The sequence below is a fragment of the Chelonoidis abingdonii genome, chromosome 20, assembly GCF_003597395.2.
Source record: "Chelonoidis abingdonii isolate Lonesome George chromosome 20, CheloAbing_2.0, whole genome shotgun sequence".
NCBI classification, from domain to species: Eukaryota; Metazoa; Chordata; order Testudines; family Testudinidae; genus Chelonoidis; species Chelonoidis abingdonii.
Genome location: NC_133788.1, coordinates 21497625 through 21517102, shown reverse-complemented (window position 1 = coordinate 21517102; position 19478 = coordinate 21497625). Strand labels below are relative to the sequence as shown.

At 44.4% G+C, this 19478-nt stretch overlaps 1 protein-coding gene across 17 annotated transcripts in view; it reads right to left on the bottom strand.

Moving 5' to 3' along the window:
• The window catches only part of NCOR1 (nuclear receptor corepressor 1), a 115472-nt gene that overhangs the window by 50488 nt on the left and 45506 nt on the right, over nucleotides 1-19478 (bottom strand). For 16 of the 17 annotated variants that reach the window (XM_032784296.2, XM_075074007.1, XM_075074003.1 and 13 more), the window contains 4 exons: nucleotides 17223-17313; nucleotides 16520-16698; nucleotides 15921-15975; nucleotides 15018-15119 (listed from right to left, as the gene is read on the bottom strand). In XM_032784296.2, the coding sequence (XP_032640187.1) occupies nucleotides 15018-15119; nucleotides 15921-15975; nucleotides 16520-16698; nucleotides 17223-17313 (427 nt within the window). The remainder of the gene's footprint in view (nucleotides 1-15017; nucleotides 15120-15920; nucleotides 15976-16519; nucleotides 16699-17222; nucleotides 17314-19478) is intronic. The other variant, XM_075074005.1, reaches the window with a different exon arrangement.

Sequence of the window (19478 nt, the reverse complement as noted above, 5' to 3'; positions counted from 1 at the left end):
ATTTTCTTCACAAGTATAAGCTTTAATGTCCTTATGTTCCCTGCTGTGCTGCTGCCTTTTACAGAGTGCTCTCAAGACTTCCTCAAAAAAAGAGAGCACCAAAAGTCAAGTAAAGCCAAGCAAAATATGAGAGAGAGGTTTCTTTGCATTTTACTTGTGTTACACTTATATACTGCAGCACATAAGTGTACATATTTCATTAAATTTTAGCATTTGTTTCTACACAATAAATGTAATTATATGAGTAATTAAACTTCACGCTTGAGGACTGTAAGCATATGATGATCAGGAAGAAATTCCCCTGCTCTCAGTGCACAGCATTGTACAATTATTATATCACAATTATTTCTTAGGCGCACGTAACCGGGTTGGGACTCACCACCCGGCGCCCCCTGCTGGTCACTTCGGGAATTAGCTCAAATTTGCAGCTGAAGCGCCCTCTGCAGGCCAGTGATCTGCCTTGTTTCCTGCTACAGGCCCCGTGTCCCTCCCTGGACCCCGGTGCCCTTTTTACATGGGGTTCTGCCCCCCTGGTAGTAACCCCTTTCTCCTTAGGGTTTCCCCTCCCTGGGAATCAGCCACTCTATCCCCACTTTGCCTCAGGGTCTTGGCAACTGCCCAGTCATTAGCTAGCCCCACACCCTGGGGCAGACTGCAGTATTAGCCTCTCATCATCGGCAAAGGGGTTTGGACCTGCCGCCTTGGCCTACCCCTGGGTTGCACCCTGCAACCCCAGTACCTCTTAGCCTATTCCTAGGCCGCAGCCTGGGACTTTCCAGGCAGGAGCTCCCTGGCTCCGCTGCCTTCCCCAGCCCTACTTCACCCTAGGTACCTTGTCTGGTCCCTTGCAGCAGCCAGGCCTTTCTCCCTCTGAATGCAGAGAGAGACTCCCTTGGCTCCTGGCTTCTCTGCCCTTTTATAAGGGCCTGTGGCTCAGTTTGGGGCATGGCCCCAGCTGCTGCCACTTCCCCCAATCAGCTCAGCTTAAAAGACTGCTTTCTCAAGCCCCAGCCCCTTCCCTGGGCTGTTTTTAACCCCTTCAGGGCCAGAGCAGGGATCCACCTTGCTACAGTGTAGTATGGGGGTGGTTCACCTTCTTCTGAAACAGTGCTTAGTTTCCAGACACCTAGCTGGATGAACTGTGCATTCCAGTGTGGCAATTCCTTCTGAATATTATGTATTAGCAGTATTACTAGAGCACCAAGAGATCCCAATCAGGGTCCCATTGTACTACGTGCTGTACAACTAGTCAACTCCATAAAGACTGTTCCCGCCCCCAAGGGCTTGCAATCTAAGTTGTGGTCTGGGCAGTACTCCAGTGTGAGAAACTTGATCTCAGATCCTCAAAGATTCTTCCCTTTGACAACATAAAAATATTTTTAAAACAGTATCAAGAACGTGTGAGATGGCACGTGAGTAACACAGAGCCTATGTACAATTAAGTTACTACGTATGGTATTCTTTGGAAAACATGCTCATAACTGTTGATTAATGCAGGAAAAATTTCTGTAAGCAAATAGCAAATATGTAAGAATGCTTGCTTTAATCATCCAATTTCTATAAACTAAACATTCCAAAAAAGAAACCATAAGGGGTGGCTTGCATATGTAAATCAAAATAAAGGTGCAGGTACTGTAAGTGCACATATTATATATACACAAACAATAACAAGTCTTAAAAAACCCTGGAAAATTCACTGAAGGCTAAAGCTTACTCTCTGTGTTTGCACTTAAATAGTGCAAAACACAAATCAAATATTACTGAGAGAGCATTCAAACATGCATGGCACTATTAAAAAAAACAAAGACTAAATCTTTTCCCCTAAGAGTTTACAATTCTGCAAGCATTCACTATTGCATATATGCTTACTCTTATGTGTAGTCATATCTAATTAGCGAAACTACAAAGGGAGTAACTCCGTGATCTAATTGGGGGTTACACTAGATCAGAGGTTCTCAAATGGGGGTCAGGACCCCTCATGGGGTCGTGAGGTTATTACATGGGGCGTCACAAGCTGTCAGCCTCCACCTCAAACTCTGCTTTGCATCCACCATTTATAATAACGTTAAATATATAAAAAAAAGTGTTTTTTAATTTATACGGGGGGGGGTCGCACTCAGAGGCTTGCTATTTGAAAGGGGTCACCAGTACAAAAGTTTGAGAACCAATGCACTAGATGACCCTTGCTACTCCTTCTAACCCTATGATTCGGCCCTAAATTCACATAACAGGAGGAAGTAACAAATGGAAGGTAAATAATATAACATAGGCTTGAGTAATTCATGAGCCTTGAAGGTAATATTGTATTGCATATACATGAGTATAGCTCAATGCCTCCTCAAAAGGGTGTACTGAGAAGGGACTTGAGAATGAAGAAAAAGGTGAAGTGTCAAAGTCAAGAAGGGGGAAGCAAGCATAGGTGTACGCAGAGGAGAAAGACAAAAGAGGTAAACAAGCAGCTTTGGCTAATGTAAGTCATGCATAGTTCAGCGATCACTCTCTCCCTCCTCCCTAGACCCCAAACACCCAGATGCCTATAAAACATGGTCGTCAGTTCAAAATTCCCTGCTTGTGCAGATTAAAATCAGACTCCCAGATAGACTTTAACAGCAAAATATGCTTAAACATCTGCTCAAACCAAAAAAAAGTTTAGTATTAAAATCTTGGGGGATTTTTCTCTTGAGCGCAAGGAACAATTTGACTATGTTTTGCAGAAGTCGTTGAATAAAGTCAGTGTGCTGCAATGCGCAGATGCCACAAAGAGCCAGCATGATTTTTGCTAGTGGGGTTTTAAGTAAGGCCCTTATTACTAAATCAATGTGTGCTGCTGGATGTCTAAATACAGAGCAAGACAGAAACAAGAATTTTGGTAATTATTAAATGCCTTAACACATCTGAAAATTCACAGAAGGATGAGGAGAGTGTTCTGGGAGTTTTTTTTCCTAGGAGCTTAAATGCTGTGTGTTAACAGGATTAAATTTTATATAGTCCATTGAAAAAACTCCTGAAAATAGGCTGGATAAATTCTAAATGGCTCCTTCGTATAGCAGTGGCAGCACATGTCACTGGTACATAACCAAATTAAGGTTGGAAGTCAGCCTGAATATATTTTATAAGAATTAAATTGCTTTTGACTTTTTAAAAATATGAACTGAAAGAGATATTAATAGTTAACTTTTATTTATAATCTTCCTGCAAAGTATCAACATCTCAATATTGGTACTAGCCGGTTTTCCCAAGTATTCCTTTAACACAATGTCAGTGAGACATGCTGAGGTAAATGTTTTTCCACTGTGCAAGACAGGACAGTATGAGAAGCAAAGCGTTTAGATGAACCGCAGCTTCAGCAAAAATCTGGATTTTGTATATAACTTGCCTGAAAAAATAGCAGGATCATCAGAACACCCCCAATTGCTTTTATCTGCCTAATTTAACACTGCACATTGTCAATAACAGGTTTAAATCTGTTTTTTTCACAGTGAATTTTTCTAGCATGCAATACTCTATAGGGCAAAGGCAGGTTGAAACACAAACCTTAAACAGTTGAAGCCTCAGTCAACGACGTACCTGCACATTCATCTGTTGATTAAAACTCTTACTATCCACAGCACAGGGGTCGAGCTCTAAGGCAAACTAAAACTCAAAAGCACAAAACCCACAGCACCATCAATAGCTCCTTAGCATGGGGTGGCTGACCCAGCAACGCGTTTATTCCAGGAAACTTTGTCATCCTGCCACTTAAACTGCCTACAGAAGAGTTGCCCATCTCACATGCAAGCTTCTAATCTCACAGGGGTTACTCAAGGTAATCCCCACTGAGCTGTGCTTGATTGGCTGTCACAGAAATAAAGTAAGTTTCTGCCTGGTCAAATCACTGGACTGTACCACCTGCTGCAAAGACATATGGGTCGGCCCACAGACATAAATTTATGCTGACAATGCAGCTATACTATGGAAAAGTACATTTCCAAATTACTGACTAATATTTCTCACCAGCCCCCTTTCAAATTTTATTACAAGAGAACCTTAAAAATACTGCTAACCACTCAAATTAATCTTCTGCTTTTCTACTAAAACAGACTTTATTCAGTCCATCTAAATTATAGATATACACACTATACCCTTCAATGGCCAATTTGAGGAAGGATCTGTAATAAGATTATTATTTCCCTCTCAGCTGATCAATAATTTTCCTGCAAAAACTGCTGGTGCAACCAAACCAACAAGATCATAAACCATTGGATGGCGTTCTGAAATACAAGCAACCAGATCCTCTCGTTTCACTTTGAAGTGGTTAATATAATGCTGCTCTTCCTCTTCGTGTGCAAATAAAACAGAAACTGTTTGTTGCTGTGCCTTGATAGCTGTTACTTCTGTGTTTCCAGGACATATCAGGATTCACATAGCCTGTAATCATCACTTCACAGAAGGTAGCGATAAAGCTGGAAGTTCTCTGGTGAGCATCCTTTTTATAGAACAGACTAAATTTTGAGACTTAACTATCAGAATATCCCTTCCCACTAGTTGGCAGTTTTCAACCAGACTTTGCATTTGCATGCATGCCATGCCACTTTCTATTTTGAAGTAAAACACACATTTGCTTTATTTTAAAAAACTCGTGTGCTGCAAGACAGACACTTGTCATGTTACCTCCCCTCTTTCCCCTTCTAGATTTACTTTAACTAAACAAAAACATGTCTCTTATGACACAATAAACTCCACATTTCTTAAGAACGTCATATGCCATAATCCAGTACTCAGGACCTTCAAAATAAACATCCATTTTGAGACCTATGCTGATGTTGGCCAAGTTTAAATGGTTGCAATTGTACTGGCTAAGAAAAGATTTAGTTTTTTAAATCATAACCATGAATAATAGCTGTGCCAGTGTAATATATTTATGCCCTCTACTGGAGAATTGTATCCTACCTGAACTTGCTATCTGTTTCACTGCATTATTATCTGCCTTGCTTCTATCTTCTATGACCCTATATTCTGGGATGCTTCTTTTGAAGTTAATCTATTGCCAGTGCAAAAAGATCATGGGGTGCATCCTAAACTCCACTACTTTGCTGGGAAGCTGGAAAGGATAAGGTCAATTAATAGTGGAGAAGGGTCTCCTGTTTGCTCTAATCTTTTAATGGGTACTCATGAGTAGTTTTTCCATTTACAGTGAAAAATATCACCCTCCATTGGACTGAAAAAGTGACGCCCAATGATGTTTAGTGTGTTCATTATGTTGTTTCTGGTATTATAGCCCAATAGCAGTCATTTTTCCCCCAAAAGGTGAAAAATAATTACATTTACACCCATAAAACAAAGGCTTCAGGCAAACAAAATAATGTGATTTCTCAAGGCTTTCAACTGCTAGAAAATACAAGTGTCTACACTGCAGTTAGGGCTAAGGAAATTATATAAATAACCAGAACTATAAGCATAAGTACAGGTATTTGACAGTTCTAGAACATAATTTTCTGTAATTTACTCTATAAACGGAAATCCTTACTACAAATTGGGTTTACTAACTATTAACACATTCTGAAAGAAAGCAACAATTCAGAGCTGAGCAAGACAGGATTCAACAGAAAAATCTAAAATATATTTTAGCATTCTTCATATATACCATGATTCAGATACCAATGTGTTCTTGCCACTTCATGTATATACAAGACTCACGAACAGTTTCCCATAATTCTGATGTTTATAACTTGTCCGTTAAATATTTAATCTGGGCTGACAACTGGCAAACTACAGCCCCCATATCTAAGAATTAGGCAGCATTTAACTTGTCTCACACAAGTAGTCCCAGTGCCTTCCATGAAACTACAAGTCAATCATCACAGAATGAGGGCCAGACTCAACCAGAGCACAGTTTTGTTTTAACCATATTCAACTTATACTGCTTTTGCTCCTCTAACGTTGTACAAGTAAGATTTCCTAGTTCTAACAGGTTTTGGTTCCTGCATACTTCAAAAAGGTTTTAACACTAAAAGTTAAAATTTGACGAACAACTAGGTCTGCAATATGCCTATTTACTTTGACGTTTTTTAATATTACTTTGGTGTATCTACACAAGTTTCCAAACTGATTACTGCACAAAACAGAGTAGTTACTTTTAAGGAGGTAATTTATGTATTTTAATCAGATACTCAGGCAACAGGTCAGAGCTAAAGACATGAAAGTTCATAAACCAGATCTTGTACATTTAATGTTGCCCTCTACACCATAAATTGTTTCACCATATAAAATATTGTTTTTAATTCAAAGCTAGTTACATGTTTGAACACAGAATATACGAGTTAAATTGTACAATCCAAGTTTGCTCTCTTAGTCAAATCAGTGACAGTCTAGAAAGGTTACAGTGAGTTATCCTGCAAATAACAGGTCCTGACTATAGTAATAGTGATATATTAACTACTGTACACAAGAACTAAAGCACAACTGACTTTAGGGTGACATAGCATATACCCCACCCTCATGCTCAAATGCAGTTTACTAGTTCTGAAGACTTAAGTGTTATAGAGCAACAAAAAATATGATCAAACTGTACTAGTTTTTTGAATGCAAGTTATGTCTAAATATTAATTATAATCAGCAGCAGACTGTCAGTATAAAGCAGAGGTCTCAAACTCCCAGCCTGTGGGCCATCTGCAGCTGGCGAGCCTCCCCAATGTAGCCCACAGGGCTCCAGCAATTTTAGGGTCCCTCAGGGGCTCCGGCAGCACAGCACAGCTGAGTGATGTCTGCCTGTTCTCTTCAGTGGCTGCCAGCCCCTCCCTGCGCCCCAGAGGTGGGGCAGGGCTGTGTCTCCATGCACTGCTCCCACCCCGAGTGCCCCTGCGGCCAATGGGACTCTGCGGGGGCAGTGCAAGGGGGCAGAAATGTAGAGGCCCCCCGCCCCGCCCCGGAGCCCCAGGTAAGCACCGCACTCTCAAACCTCTCCCAGAATCTGACGCCATCATAAAATCACACACTGATTTTACTTCAGTACAATTTGTAACAAAATATCCACAATGATTAATGTTTTCAGAGAAGAGCTGGCAAAGTATGTAATGTCTCAACACAATCTCCTGATCTAGTAGTCAATGATTTGTCATAGGGTGCTTAGCTCTGATCAAAGATCTGTTGATGCACACTGAGATGTGTGGCCACTGTGGCAAGGGAGGGAAAAAACCTCCTGTGAGATGGCCTTTTTTTATGCTAGCAGGAATTTAATTTAAACAGTTTCACCACAATAGTAAGGACAGACCTATGGAGGTTTGCCCATTTTAATAGGTATGTTGGAGCAGGTTACAGCTGGTGTGTTCCCATCTGTTTTCATGCAAGAGTATTCTATGTTAATCGCTAATTAGATTAACTCTCTCAGCAAGAGAATTCCTTCCCTCTTTCCTTCATTCAAAAAGTTTGTCCAAGTCAATATGCCAGTTTAAAATTTAACAGAATTTTACTGCATGGATTTTTACATAATTTACATGACCCTCATGTATTTCAATACAAGAATGAATTAGAACACCTCTGGACTAGCCATTTCAGGAATACTTAAATGCTTTGGGCAGAAGGGCACAGTACTACAGGATGGTGAGAGGTGGCAGGTTTCTTGCAGTATGTCACTACAAGATCTGCCTTAACTATCAATGATTGGCTAAACTGCTATCAAGAGTTTTCTGTCTCCTACTGGCAGCTAAATCTCCCCGTTTGCTATAGCTAATATGATCAATGCCTTGTACTGTTAAGCCGTATTTCTTTGATCTGCATTTGAAGTTCACTCAATTCCCCAACTTACAAATCACCCCAGATCTGTGCAGCCACAATACTTCAAAGTCTCACCAATTCTTCCTTTTCAGTAATGTTACCAGGATGCGACTGATTTCTGCAGACTAGTCATTTGAGACAAACTAAAGACGAAGACTTGGGGATCTTCCAACCACAATAGTTCTATAATTTCATCTGTCTAAAAAAGACACTGAGAAAAAGACGGTTACTCACCTTTGTAACTGTTGTTCTTCGAGATGTGTTGCTCATATCCATTCCAGTTAGGTGTGCGCGCGCCGCGTGCACGTTCGTCGGAAGACTTTTACCCTAGCAACACTCGGTGGGTCAGCAGGCGCCCCTGGGTGGCGCCACTATGGTGCCGGATATTATACCCCTGCCGACCAGCCGCCTTTAGTTCCTTCTTGCCGGCTACTCCGACTGTGGGAGAGGGGCGGGTGTGGAATGGATATGAGCAACACATCTCGAAGAACAACAGTTACAAAGGTGAGTAACCGTCTTTTCTTCTTCGAGTGCTTGCTCATATCCATTCCAGTTAGGTGATTCCCAGCCTTACGTAGGCGGTGGGTCGGAGTGAGATACTGCAAATGCAAAAAGCGCTGAGCCAGAGCTGCAGCATCCCTTGACTGTTAAACCAGAGCATAATGCGAAGCAAATGTATGGCCCGAGGACCATGGAGCTGCGCGAGAGATTTGTGGGTAGGCACACGAGTCATGCAGGCGGTAGACAAAGTCTGAGCCCTGGTAGAATGCATAGTGATGTGGCTTGGGAAAGTGGCCAAATAATAACAAGTGCGGGTGCACGTTATCACCCAAGATGAGAGTCTCTGAGAGGAAACAGGTAGGCCTTTCCTTCGCTCTGCTACCACGACCGATAGTTGGGCGTGTTAGGAAATGGTTTTGTCCACTCAACATAACTGCGAGCGCTGTACAGACGTCCAGAGAGTCATTGTTATCCCCATCGCGTTGAGTTGGGAACCAGGAAGCAGACACCACCTAGGGCGGAAAGCCGCGTGAGGAACGTAAACTGCACCTTGTCTTTGGGAAAAATAGTGCATGGTGGAACCACGTAAGAGCCCTGAGCTCGGAGACTCATCTGGCCGATGTAATGGCTACGAGGAAAGCTGTCTTCGAAGACCAGGTAAGCAACGAGCAGGATGCTAACGCTCGAATGGGGGAGACATAAGTCTGGTTAAAACCATGTTGAGGTCCCAGGTTGTGGCTGGGCGGTGTACCTAAGGGTGTAAGCGCTCCAAGCCCTTGAGGAACCTCGAAACCATAGAGATGAGAACACAGAGCGATCACTGCAGGCCTGGGAGGAAGGTAGAGCTGGCTGCCAGTGTACCCTCAGCGATGACACCACTAGGCCTGCGCTGCAGGCCAGAGGGTAGTCCAAATAGAGAGAATCGAGACCTCAGCAGGAGCAGGATTAAGCGTTCCGCACCTGTAGAGAAAACGCTTCACTGGCAAGATACGTTGACCAGGGGAAGGCTCTTGCTACCCCGCTTGAGTCATGCCAGCAGCCACGCCGTGAGTGAAGAGACTGCAGGTCGGGTTGGCGAAGCCTGCCGTGGCCTGAGGTATTACGTGTGGGTGAGTGGTGGCACGGTTCCGCCATCTTCGTGTTATGAGAGAGATTGCTGCCTGGATGCCACGCTGGAGTGATACCAGCATGATGATGCGCACCACTGCCCTGCGAAAGTTTAGAGGACCCCAATGAGCCGGGGAAGCTGTGTTGGCCTTTCTATGGCTTCCTGAGGAACAGCATCCGAAGACCGTCCCAGGGAGAGATCTTGGTAGGAGCAGAACCTCGGACATTTCCTGTTCATGCGCGTACACGAGCAGGTCCATATAGTGGGGAAAACCCCACTTTCCGGCAACAAATGCAGCCACACTGGTCAGGGCGACCACGCATGAGACAGGAAAAGCTTGCCGAGTAAGCGTCAAGGCGTTCGAATGCCTGGGAGAAAGGATGCTTACCAAGATTATACGAGTGCGCTATGCAAAAAGATGCCAGAAAGATGGATGGCCTCCCTGACAAAGGGGAAGGCCATGCTGTTCCCCTCCGCAGTTCCTTCATGGAGGCACATGGCTGTTGTGCTGGCCGTAACACTGAGTCGTCACGCGCCTTGCAGCTGCCGCTGGAATCCCTGGTACGCCAGGCGGACTGCCCGTCATGCGGATGGAGCGGCATCCCTGCCCAGATCAGGGAGGGGTTTAGCCACCGGTCTAGGGAGTCTAAGGTGCTCGAGGGAATGGTGACTATTCATGACCATAGGGCCCCGTCCGGGTGGAAGTTTGCAGACTTCAGATGATACAGTACATTGCCTGAAACCGTGGCTGTGGTAAGCAGGATCCGGCTTGCTCGGAGTCCAGGATAGACTCCTTGGAAGTCTACCCCCTGTGGGGAACCACGAGAGGCAATGTACTCTATTAGTGGAGCATGAGGCCTAGACATTGAATTAGGTTTTCCCGACGATGCCACATGCTGAGTGACTGCTGTCTTGCGAGTCTCCCCGCAGATGAGCCAATCGTCCAGAATACGGAAACGCATATGCGACATCGGTGGGGTGGGAGGCGCTATGGCCACGCACTTGGGAAATGCCTGTGGGCGCTGTTGACAAAGGCCAAACAGCAAGACCGTAAACTGGAAGTACCGACGGTTGGCTAGAAAGTGGAGGTAATCTCCAGTGCAGGGAAGATGGCATTGTGAAAGTACGCGTCCTCATATCGAGGGCGGCGTACCAGACTTCAGGATCCAAGGACAGGATAATGGTTCCCAGGGATACCATGCGGAAACTTCAACCTTACTCATAAGCCTGACTTGAATTCTTGTGGCGTCTAGGACAGCGTCTGAACCGGTCGTACGCGTTGGGGTTAGGGAATAAGGAAGTAACCCATTTGCCCCCTCCGTCCATCGGCGTCTGCACCTCTTGTAAGAGGAATTGCGCCCGAGAGGAGTCCCTGAAGAGGGACAAAGATTGGAACAAAGTGATGGAGGTGCCCCCATGCTTCCACCATGTGTAGAGACAGCGGACTGAAGTTAACTGGGACCACGCCAAGAAGGAAGTAGGAGTGGGATCACCGGCCTGTAGACGGGTACGCCACCCTCGGGCGCACCTTGTAAGATTGTCTTTGGTCCCCTAGCCGATTGCGAGGACCTCGATCCTGGGCCCTTTCGGGGGTCCTGACGGTTGGTCTGCGACCACGTTGCAGCCGCGCCATCTGCCAAAGCCCTATCTGTGCGCAGGCACAGAGAGGTGGGCAGTGTGCGGTGGCATCGGAAGGGCCTGCAGTAGGACGTTGGCGTATGCACGCCAAGAGGATCGCATGAGGACCCTGTTGTCCTTCAGGCTTTGCCGTCTGGGTTGATTTCACTGCAAAGAGGCCTTTACCAACAACGTGGTAAGTTGTGAAAGGCAGGAGATTTTCAAACCTGAGTCATGAGATGCCCCACCTTATGGTAACGAGGCTGGAGGGAAGCTCTGGCCGCTTTTCTCCCTTCCTTCAAAGGGGCAGTGAGCTCTTGGCGCGGGAAGTCTTGATGGAGAAGCTCCACAAATTTATCCATCGCCATCCAGGTGTTACGGTTATAGGGACTAAGCGGCTCATTGATCGCCACGCAGGCTATAAGGCCCTTGGAGTACACCTTGCGAGTGAGGTAGGATCACTCGCCTAGCCCCCTATGATTTCGGGCTGGCGCCTGGCTGGCCATCCCATTCCCTGTTCTTAACCAACTGAATGACCAGTGAGTAGGGAGGAGACGCGGACAAGCAAGTAGTCGAACCCCCAGAGAGTATCGGCCAATTGCGTGGGATGGTCCGAATAAATGGGTTAGGCCCCACATAGGATGGGCTAACCGCGATAGAATATGCACTACCGGGATCCGTTCTTCCGGGACTCCTGCACCCAGTCCACATTGACGCTACCCTCCATGCGGACGGTCCTGATGGCCCCGTAGGGTGTTGTGCGCACACCAGAATCGCGCGTCCTGGAGCATTAAGAGTTGTCCGCCGTGGGAAGACAGGTGCGGCTGACCCGGATGGCCATGGAGGTGCTGAAAAATCATGGTCAGGGTTCTCTGACCTACCAGACTTTGCCCAACTTGGCCCCTGCGACCGTACTAAACCGGAAGCCGCACCGGGTACCTGGAAACGAATCCGGACCTCCTACTACAGTGGTGCCGGGAGGTCGACGAGATCTCGAGGTCGGGAGCGGTACGGCAGTCACAGCGCCTGTAGCGGTGATGGGAGCCCAGAACGGTGCGAGATTATCGGCGTCGGTGAAGCGGACACCGACCGGTGCGGCGGAGTGCGGACGTGTGCAGAGAATGGGAGCGCCGACGCAGCCAGGAGGCTTGCCAAGAGTACTATTACCTGCCACCGGCGCGTGCGAGGGGGTTCAGGCCAGCACCTACTCTGTCCATGGCAATGAAAAACCCTCGCCGCTGGGATGCCTCCGGCGGTGGGGGAACCAGAAGCTCGACCACAGTGCGTTACCGGGAGCTGCCAGGCACCGGATTCTACTGTCACGTGGGGATACGGTATCGACGGAGCTGACCGCGCCAGTGTGGTCGCGCAGGTCGGTGCCGGGCGATCCGGCTTAGAACAAGCTCTCTGTCCGCGTTGCAGATTGCACGGAAACAGTAGGAGCAGCGAGCTCGACCACGGCGTGCGCCAGGGAGCAGTCAGGCACTGGATTCGATGGCCCTTGTGGGACCGGGATCAACGGTGCCGCGGTCATCGGTGCCTGGTAGGTGTTGGTGCCGGGCGATCCAACTGAGATGAGCTCTTCTGGCTGCGGTGCCGTTGGCACGGAAGCAGCAGGAGCAGGAAGCTCAACCACGGCGCGTGCCAGGGAGCAGTCAGGCACTGGGTCCGACGGCCCTTGTGGGACCAGGATCGACGGTGCCAGCGTTGTCGGTGCCGCGGCAGGAAGTCGGTGCTGGGCGATCCGAGTTAGATGAGCTCTCTGGCTGCGGTGCCGTTGGCATGGAAGCAACAGGAGCAGGAAGCTCAACCACAGCGCATGCCGGGGAGCAGTCAGGCACCGGATTCAACGGCCCTTGTGCGAACAGGATCGACGGTGTCGACGTAGCCGGTGCCGCGGCAGGAGTCGGTGCCGGGCGATCCGACTTTAGATGAGCTCACTGGCTGCCGGTGCAGATGGCATGGAAGCAGCAAGAGCAGGAAGCTCAACCACGGCGCGCGTGCCAGGGAGCGGTCAGGCACCGGACTCGACGGCCCTTGTGGGACCGGGATCGACAGTGCTGACGTTGTCACTGCCGGGGCAGGTGCCCGGCGATCCGACTTAGATGAGCTCACTGGCTGCAGTACAGTTGGCACGGAAGCAGCAGGAGTAGGAAAGCTCAACCACGGTGCGTGGCGGGAGCGGCCAGGCACTGGATTCGACGGCCCTGCAGGACCGGAATCAAGGGTGCCGGCGTCCTCAGTGTCTCTGCAGGTGTTGGTGCCGTGATCCGACTTAAACGAGCTCCTCTGGCTGCGTGCAGTTGGCCACAGAAGCAGCAGGAGCAGGGAGCTCAACCACGGCGCCTGCCGGGGAGCTGTCGGCACTGGCAGGAGGAGTCTGGGCTTCCTCAACCTCAGAGAGATGGAGCGGTGCCGAGTCGACTTCGTGCCGGCAACGGCCGGTGCCAGCAGGGTCCGGTGCCGAGGAGGCGCTTCTGCCGAGTAGCCCGCGCTTGTGCAAAAGGTGGAGGGGAATGAAAGTGCTGCTCCATATTGTTTTCGGCTTAAACGCCATGCAAATGGGCACTTATCTGCGAAATGCGATCCCCCGAGGCACTGTAAACAGGAGTCCTTGTGGATCTCCTGTCAGCAATGGCCGGGAGGCCGGCCAAGCACGGACTAAGAACCAGTGAGCCGGGCATGGGCTCCGGCACCGGTTGCAGGGAAGGCTACTCCCCAACCCCGCTAACTATCATTAAACTAACTATTAAGAAAAATGTATAAAGATTATAACTGTATACACAAGAACTACGAGTAGCTAGGGAAGCGGAGGTCAGCTAAGCTGCGCTCCACTGTTCCAACGACCGACACGGGCCGTAAGAAGGAACTGAAGGGCGGCTGGGTCGGCAGGGGTATATATCCGGCACCATAGCGGTGCCACTCCAGGGGGCGCCCTGCTGACCCACCGAGTGTTGCTAGGGTAAAAGTCTTCCGACGAACGTGCACGCGGCGCGCGCACACCTAACTGGAATGGATATGAGCAAGCACTCGAAGAAGAACTGACAAAATTAAACTGCAGTTTCCATAAAGTGTTTCATATTTCGTCAAGGAGTTTTGTCCACTATCATTTCTGGTTGTCAGTATCAGTTTAACGATTCAAAGGTTTCAATCTTTGCCATTCATGTAGTCATTACATACAGTTCTTTGACTATTTATTTTATCTGCAGGCCATGCTTTCTTCATTACCCTGCCTATGCCAACACATTTGCTTGCTCTCTTGACAGTTTACAAAATGCTTTTTAGCTGAATGTATTCTCTGCTCTTCCGAAACTGACTTGTCCCACATCCAGTATAGTGTTCTCCTCCTCTCTTCCCATTTTCCAACAAAAATTTTAAGTCTCTTCAATTTTCTTTACATTACTTTCCAATTTCCATGTTAACCCTGGCAGCCTACTAAGTTTTTCTCATAATACATTACTCTCTTCCTCTTTAAAGAATTCCAATACTTCCAAGTAAATTCTTCCTGAATCAGCAAATTGGTTAATTTACATGTATTAACGTAACTGGTCTATTTTTCTTCTTGCTACAAAATGTCAGTTTGACTTTCATCCTGACCACCAGAAAATGATCACTATTAATTTCTGCTTTTTGACAGACATTGATGTGTGAAGTGGTTATGTATTTTCCAATGAACATCGTATGTCCGACCTAATTTCCGTTGGCTCCACCATATGATTTACTAATAAATCTGACCTCAATTTGTATTGTTGGGTGCTCAAACAAAATGAATTGTCGAAGTGAAAGCCACAAATGAGCAAAGCAAAGATTTATGAAGACAATACTTTTATAAAAAGTTACTTGAAAACCCAGAATTATGGAATCCATTTCTTATTTCAGAAAGGACTAAAAATGGTAGTTTCTAAAATCCTATGTTTTCCTATTTCTAGTCGTTTCTTATGCAATGTGCTTGATCACTCAACAATACACAAAAAGACAGTTATTATTTTACTTGGTTCACATGTGCATTCAAAGAGTCACTGAAACATAAGTAACATACCTGGTTTCTTCCTCTACGTTTGCCATAATTTCTTCGTACAAGGGCTTTATAATTCTCATTTTTCTTGGTCAAATAATAATACAAAACACAGTCTGGAACATTCTAAAATGAAAGAGGAAAAATCAGTTTCTATAATTCAAAAGCCAAACCCTATTAAATACATTAAATATGATGTCATTCAACTATTTATATTATTCTAGTCACTGGATTCGGAGAAGGTGTTAGAATTTTGCTCAGCAATTAAATTGATTAATGCATACAAACAGGAAAAAACAGCTATCCTACAACATCAGATCTAAGCCCATGCATATTCATAATACCCTGCAGCTAGTTTATTCTTTATGATTTAACTTACATTATATAATTAACAGTGGGAAAGCCTCCATTTATCATAATAGCTATTAGTATTTAAGATGCTCTGTCAAAAGTATCTTGATTGGTCCTAAATTGGGAATCATTGCTTACATAGGCTGGGCAGAACCTCAGCTCTGACTTAAAAGGCTGACTCTGCTCTCAGTGAAATACCACTGACTTTAATAGTGCAGGATTCAGGATCTTAGAGCAAGCATGCTAGGAGGAAGAGTCAGTTCTGTTGCTAACGAAAAGGAGAGATGCAAATTACCTATTTCAAACAAAACAACTTGCAAAATGCTATTTTCTTTTACTCTTTTATCCATGAAAGTAAACACTATTGAGCTTTGTTAGATGTTTAACATGCAACTTGTTTTGCATCATTGTTTTATTTCTGCTGACATACAATTACTGCCTTTGCAGCTAATAGGAGATTTGGTTTTGGCATAATATTTTTTCTGCTTGGGTTAAAAGTTAACAGGAAAAGTGACCTACATTAGAAAAGTAAGAGACCACACTTTATGTAGTATTTACGTTCTAAAAATGCCTTACCTTTCTTTCCAGGTAGGAGGCAATTAGACCAAAGTTCTTGGGATGCTGGACAAACCTTTTACAAAATCAGAAATTACTTTTAAATTCTGACAACTATATATAATCACATCGACAAAGAAGTCAAACAATTGTGTTCCATCAAGAACTCATTCATTTCCAAAAAAGAAGCTAGTTTAACTTAAGTGTGTAGTTTTCACATTACTGATTTAAGCATATTCAAATTAAACCATGCTATAGGTTAATACAGTCAAAAACTACAACTACTTGGCTTAATTATTTTAATCTGTTTAGTAAATTAAAACATCTTTTACCAAGTTTCCTGTCTCAAGACAAAGCAAAAAGAAGTAGAAATAAGCAAGTGGTTGACGCCTGACCCAATAGGAAAATGCATGAACAAGTCTAAAGCTACGTAATATTCCATCCACACAGAGCATTCTGCTGTAGTAATCCGAGAGCCTTGGCTCCCTGATGAAATATCACCACATGAGTTTGTAACAAGAGTGAGCTGAAAATGAATATTGTTATTAATATTTACTATACACTTAGACATTCACCTGTCACTTGCAGTGTAATAAAAACAAAGATAAAAGACTAATTACTTTTCCTTAAATATCTCCTTCTCGTGGTCCGTCCAGACATTCATGAACTGTCTGTCTTTATACACCTTCATGGGGTCCTCCATCAGACCATTCATATTAATAAACTTCACTCGTCTTTGTTCTGCATCAAACATCATGGGAGGAATGACAGAGAGCTGACGCATTTGTTTTTCGTTGTTCTATAGGCAAAATAAGACAGTTTCTATGAATGTTTACGGTTCCTACGTTATTTATTAAATGGTTCTCATGGGCAACACAGTACACAGATTCAGCCATCTTAATCCTTTCACACAATTTTATTTTCTCTCCTTCAGAAGCTGTGGCCATCCCAATTAATAGTCACATAACTGAAGGGGATGAAAGAATAGTACTACACATCATTAACAGCTGTTATAACAACAAAGCCTTTTAAAAGGAAAGGTTTTCAGGAGTCTCTTACAAGTAGGGAGAAATTAGATGTCAAAGGAAAGTTTCACACCCTAGGTCTACCACAGCAGAGCTGTGAAGGTGAAGTCTAGACCCTAAAAGTAAGATACATGAGAGCAAAGATCCAGGTCATGATAAAACTCACAAAGGGTATCTTGAACTAATCTAAAACAAGCTCATAAAGGTAGAAAGTCCAAAGTGGATTATCAACATCTGAGTAGAAGGGTGAAATAAATAATTTGCTGCTTTGATAAATTGAAACAAACAATGGCCTCACCTCCTGCTCAGAGAGTCCATCAATGATTTCAGAAATCTCATGTTCACTTCTAGCAATAGTTGCTGAAAGGCCAGCCCCTCTTTGGCCAACCCTAGTTTTTGAAAAAGATCCATATGTTGAGATTTCACATGAGAAAACATTTCAGATAAGTTTAAATATAGTTCATTTGAGAGACAGGTAACTAGAAAAGTAGCATCACGAAATACCCAATGTAGGTTACACATTGCACTTTTAAATGGCTAATGAATTTTAGATGTGGACTTGGGAGGCCTCATGCTCAGCAACACGGTAGTTTCTGGTGTCAATCCTACAAGAATCAGAGGGAGTTTTATCATTACTTCAGTGGGAGCAGTTAGGCCAAGATGAATACTTTTGAAAATCCCACCTTACACACACACTTATAGCTAAGTATTAGAATTGTTATAGCAGTGGTATGGAAATTGTTTTGTCTTTAAACAATGCATTCTGCAAAACAGTTTCTATTTCACAAGAGAGACCTGGGAATATGTTCAAATTTGCCTTGCACAGATTTAGTCAATTAATTACCGAAACAAGTTACTACTAATGCTCACTTTAGTAAAGAAAAAATATTGTAATTTTTAATTTGAAGAGGTGTTATAAATTGCAGACCATTTCCCAGTCAGTCCTCTCTCAACTAAAAATCACACTAATCTCACCAGAAAGTGGACTTTTTGATAGTCAGTATTTTAAAGTTTAAGTCACTAGAACATGTGCAACAGAGCATAACCTGGGCCTTTTCCATCACTAAAATATTAATGAAAGCAGTCAAATCTATTACATTGGGTCCAAATACTAATTGGGTCTGAACTGAGGAAGCACTTACAGATCCCAAGCATAGACAAGGATCCCATTATGCTAGACACTAAAACACATAACCAAAAGACAGTCCCTGCCCCCAGGAGCTTACAATCCAAGCATAAATAGTATTTCATTTTTTATTTTTTAAAATAGCACTCAAAAATAGAAGCCTCTTATAGGTAATCTTTAGTAATGCAATAATTTGCTTTCCCTTGTCCTCTCCTTGATCCATTGGAATACAGAGCAGGGGACCCCAAGAATACACTATAAGATTTGTTGGCTTCTGCAAGCTTTTTCTGAGGTCATGGAAGTAGATTGTTTAGAAAAGAAGATGGGATGAATTCTTTATGGGTCTGGAAGATTTAAGTCTATTTTTCTGAAGTCTAAATTTTAAGTTTTTGAAATTGTTTTAATATACCTAAAGAACCCAGGTGCAATGGAAAATACAACACAAATTTGGTCTAATTCTATTTTTAAAGCATTTTAAAAAAAAATTTAAACCCATTGTCTACAAGTACTATATAACGTTAAACTGTCATATTCCCCAAAAAAGTGACTTGTACATAGAAGACAATGTAGGATGACTATAATGCAAGTTTTCTTAATTTTAATCCACAAGATATCTTAAACAGCAAGGAGTTAAATTACAACACTGTATTTCAGTAACCACAGCTTCCTGACAGATGAAATATGTCAAACTTGCTATAAGTCACTTAATAAACATAATTTAAAGAAAAATCATGTAACTTTGTCCTTGTGTGCGTTAGTCTAGTGAACATCAATTGTCATGAGACACAAAGGAATGATACAGACATCTGACAGAAAAATATTAGCTACAAATTGACTTCTAGGCCTGAAATTAAATTTCCCCATGCAAAGCTGGAGCTCTGTGCATAACTTATAAAATTAAGGTCCACTTCAGCAAATGCTTATGCCTGTGAATAGCATTCCTCATGCAAGTACTCTCACTATTACAATCTATCCTTCAAACTAGCCATTATCAATTAGCCAATTTCTTACACGTATCATGGCGTGAGGTTTGATGACAGATTTGAAGAGTAGGTGACAGGGAACAAGGGAAAAGGTGAAAGAAGGTAGAGCAGTCTAAGGCCTGGTCTACACTACGCGTTTAAATCGATTTAATGGCCGTTAAATCGATTTAACGCTGTACCCCGTCCACACTACAACGCCCTTTACATCGCTATAAAGGGCTCTTTAAATCAATTTCTGTACTCCACCCCGACGAGAGGAGTAGCGCTAAATTCGATATTAACAATTCGGAGTACGGTTAGTGTGGACGGAAATCGACGTTATTGGCCTCCGGGCGGTATCCCAGAGTGCAACACTGACCGCTCTGGACAGCAATCTGAACTCGGATGCAGTGGGCAAGCGAATGTAATTCTAAAGTTCGCGGGGCTTTATCCTGTTTACTGCCCA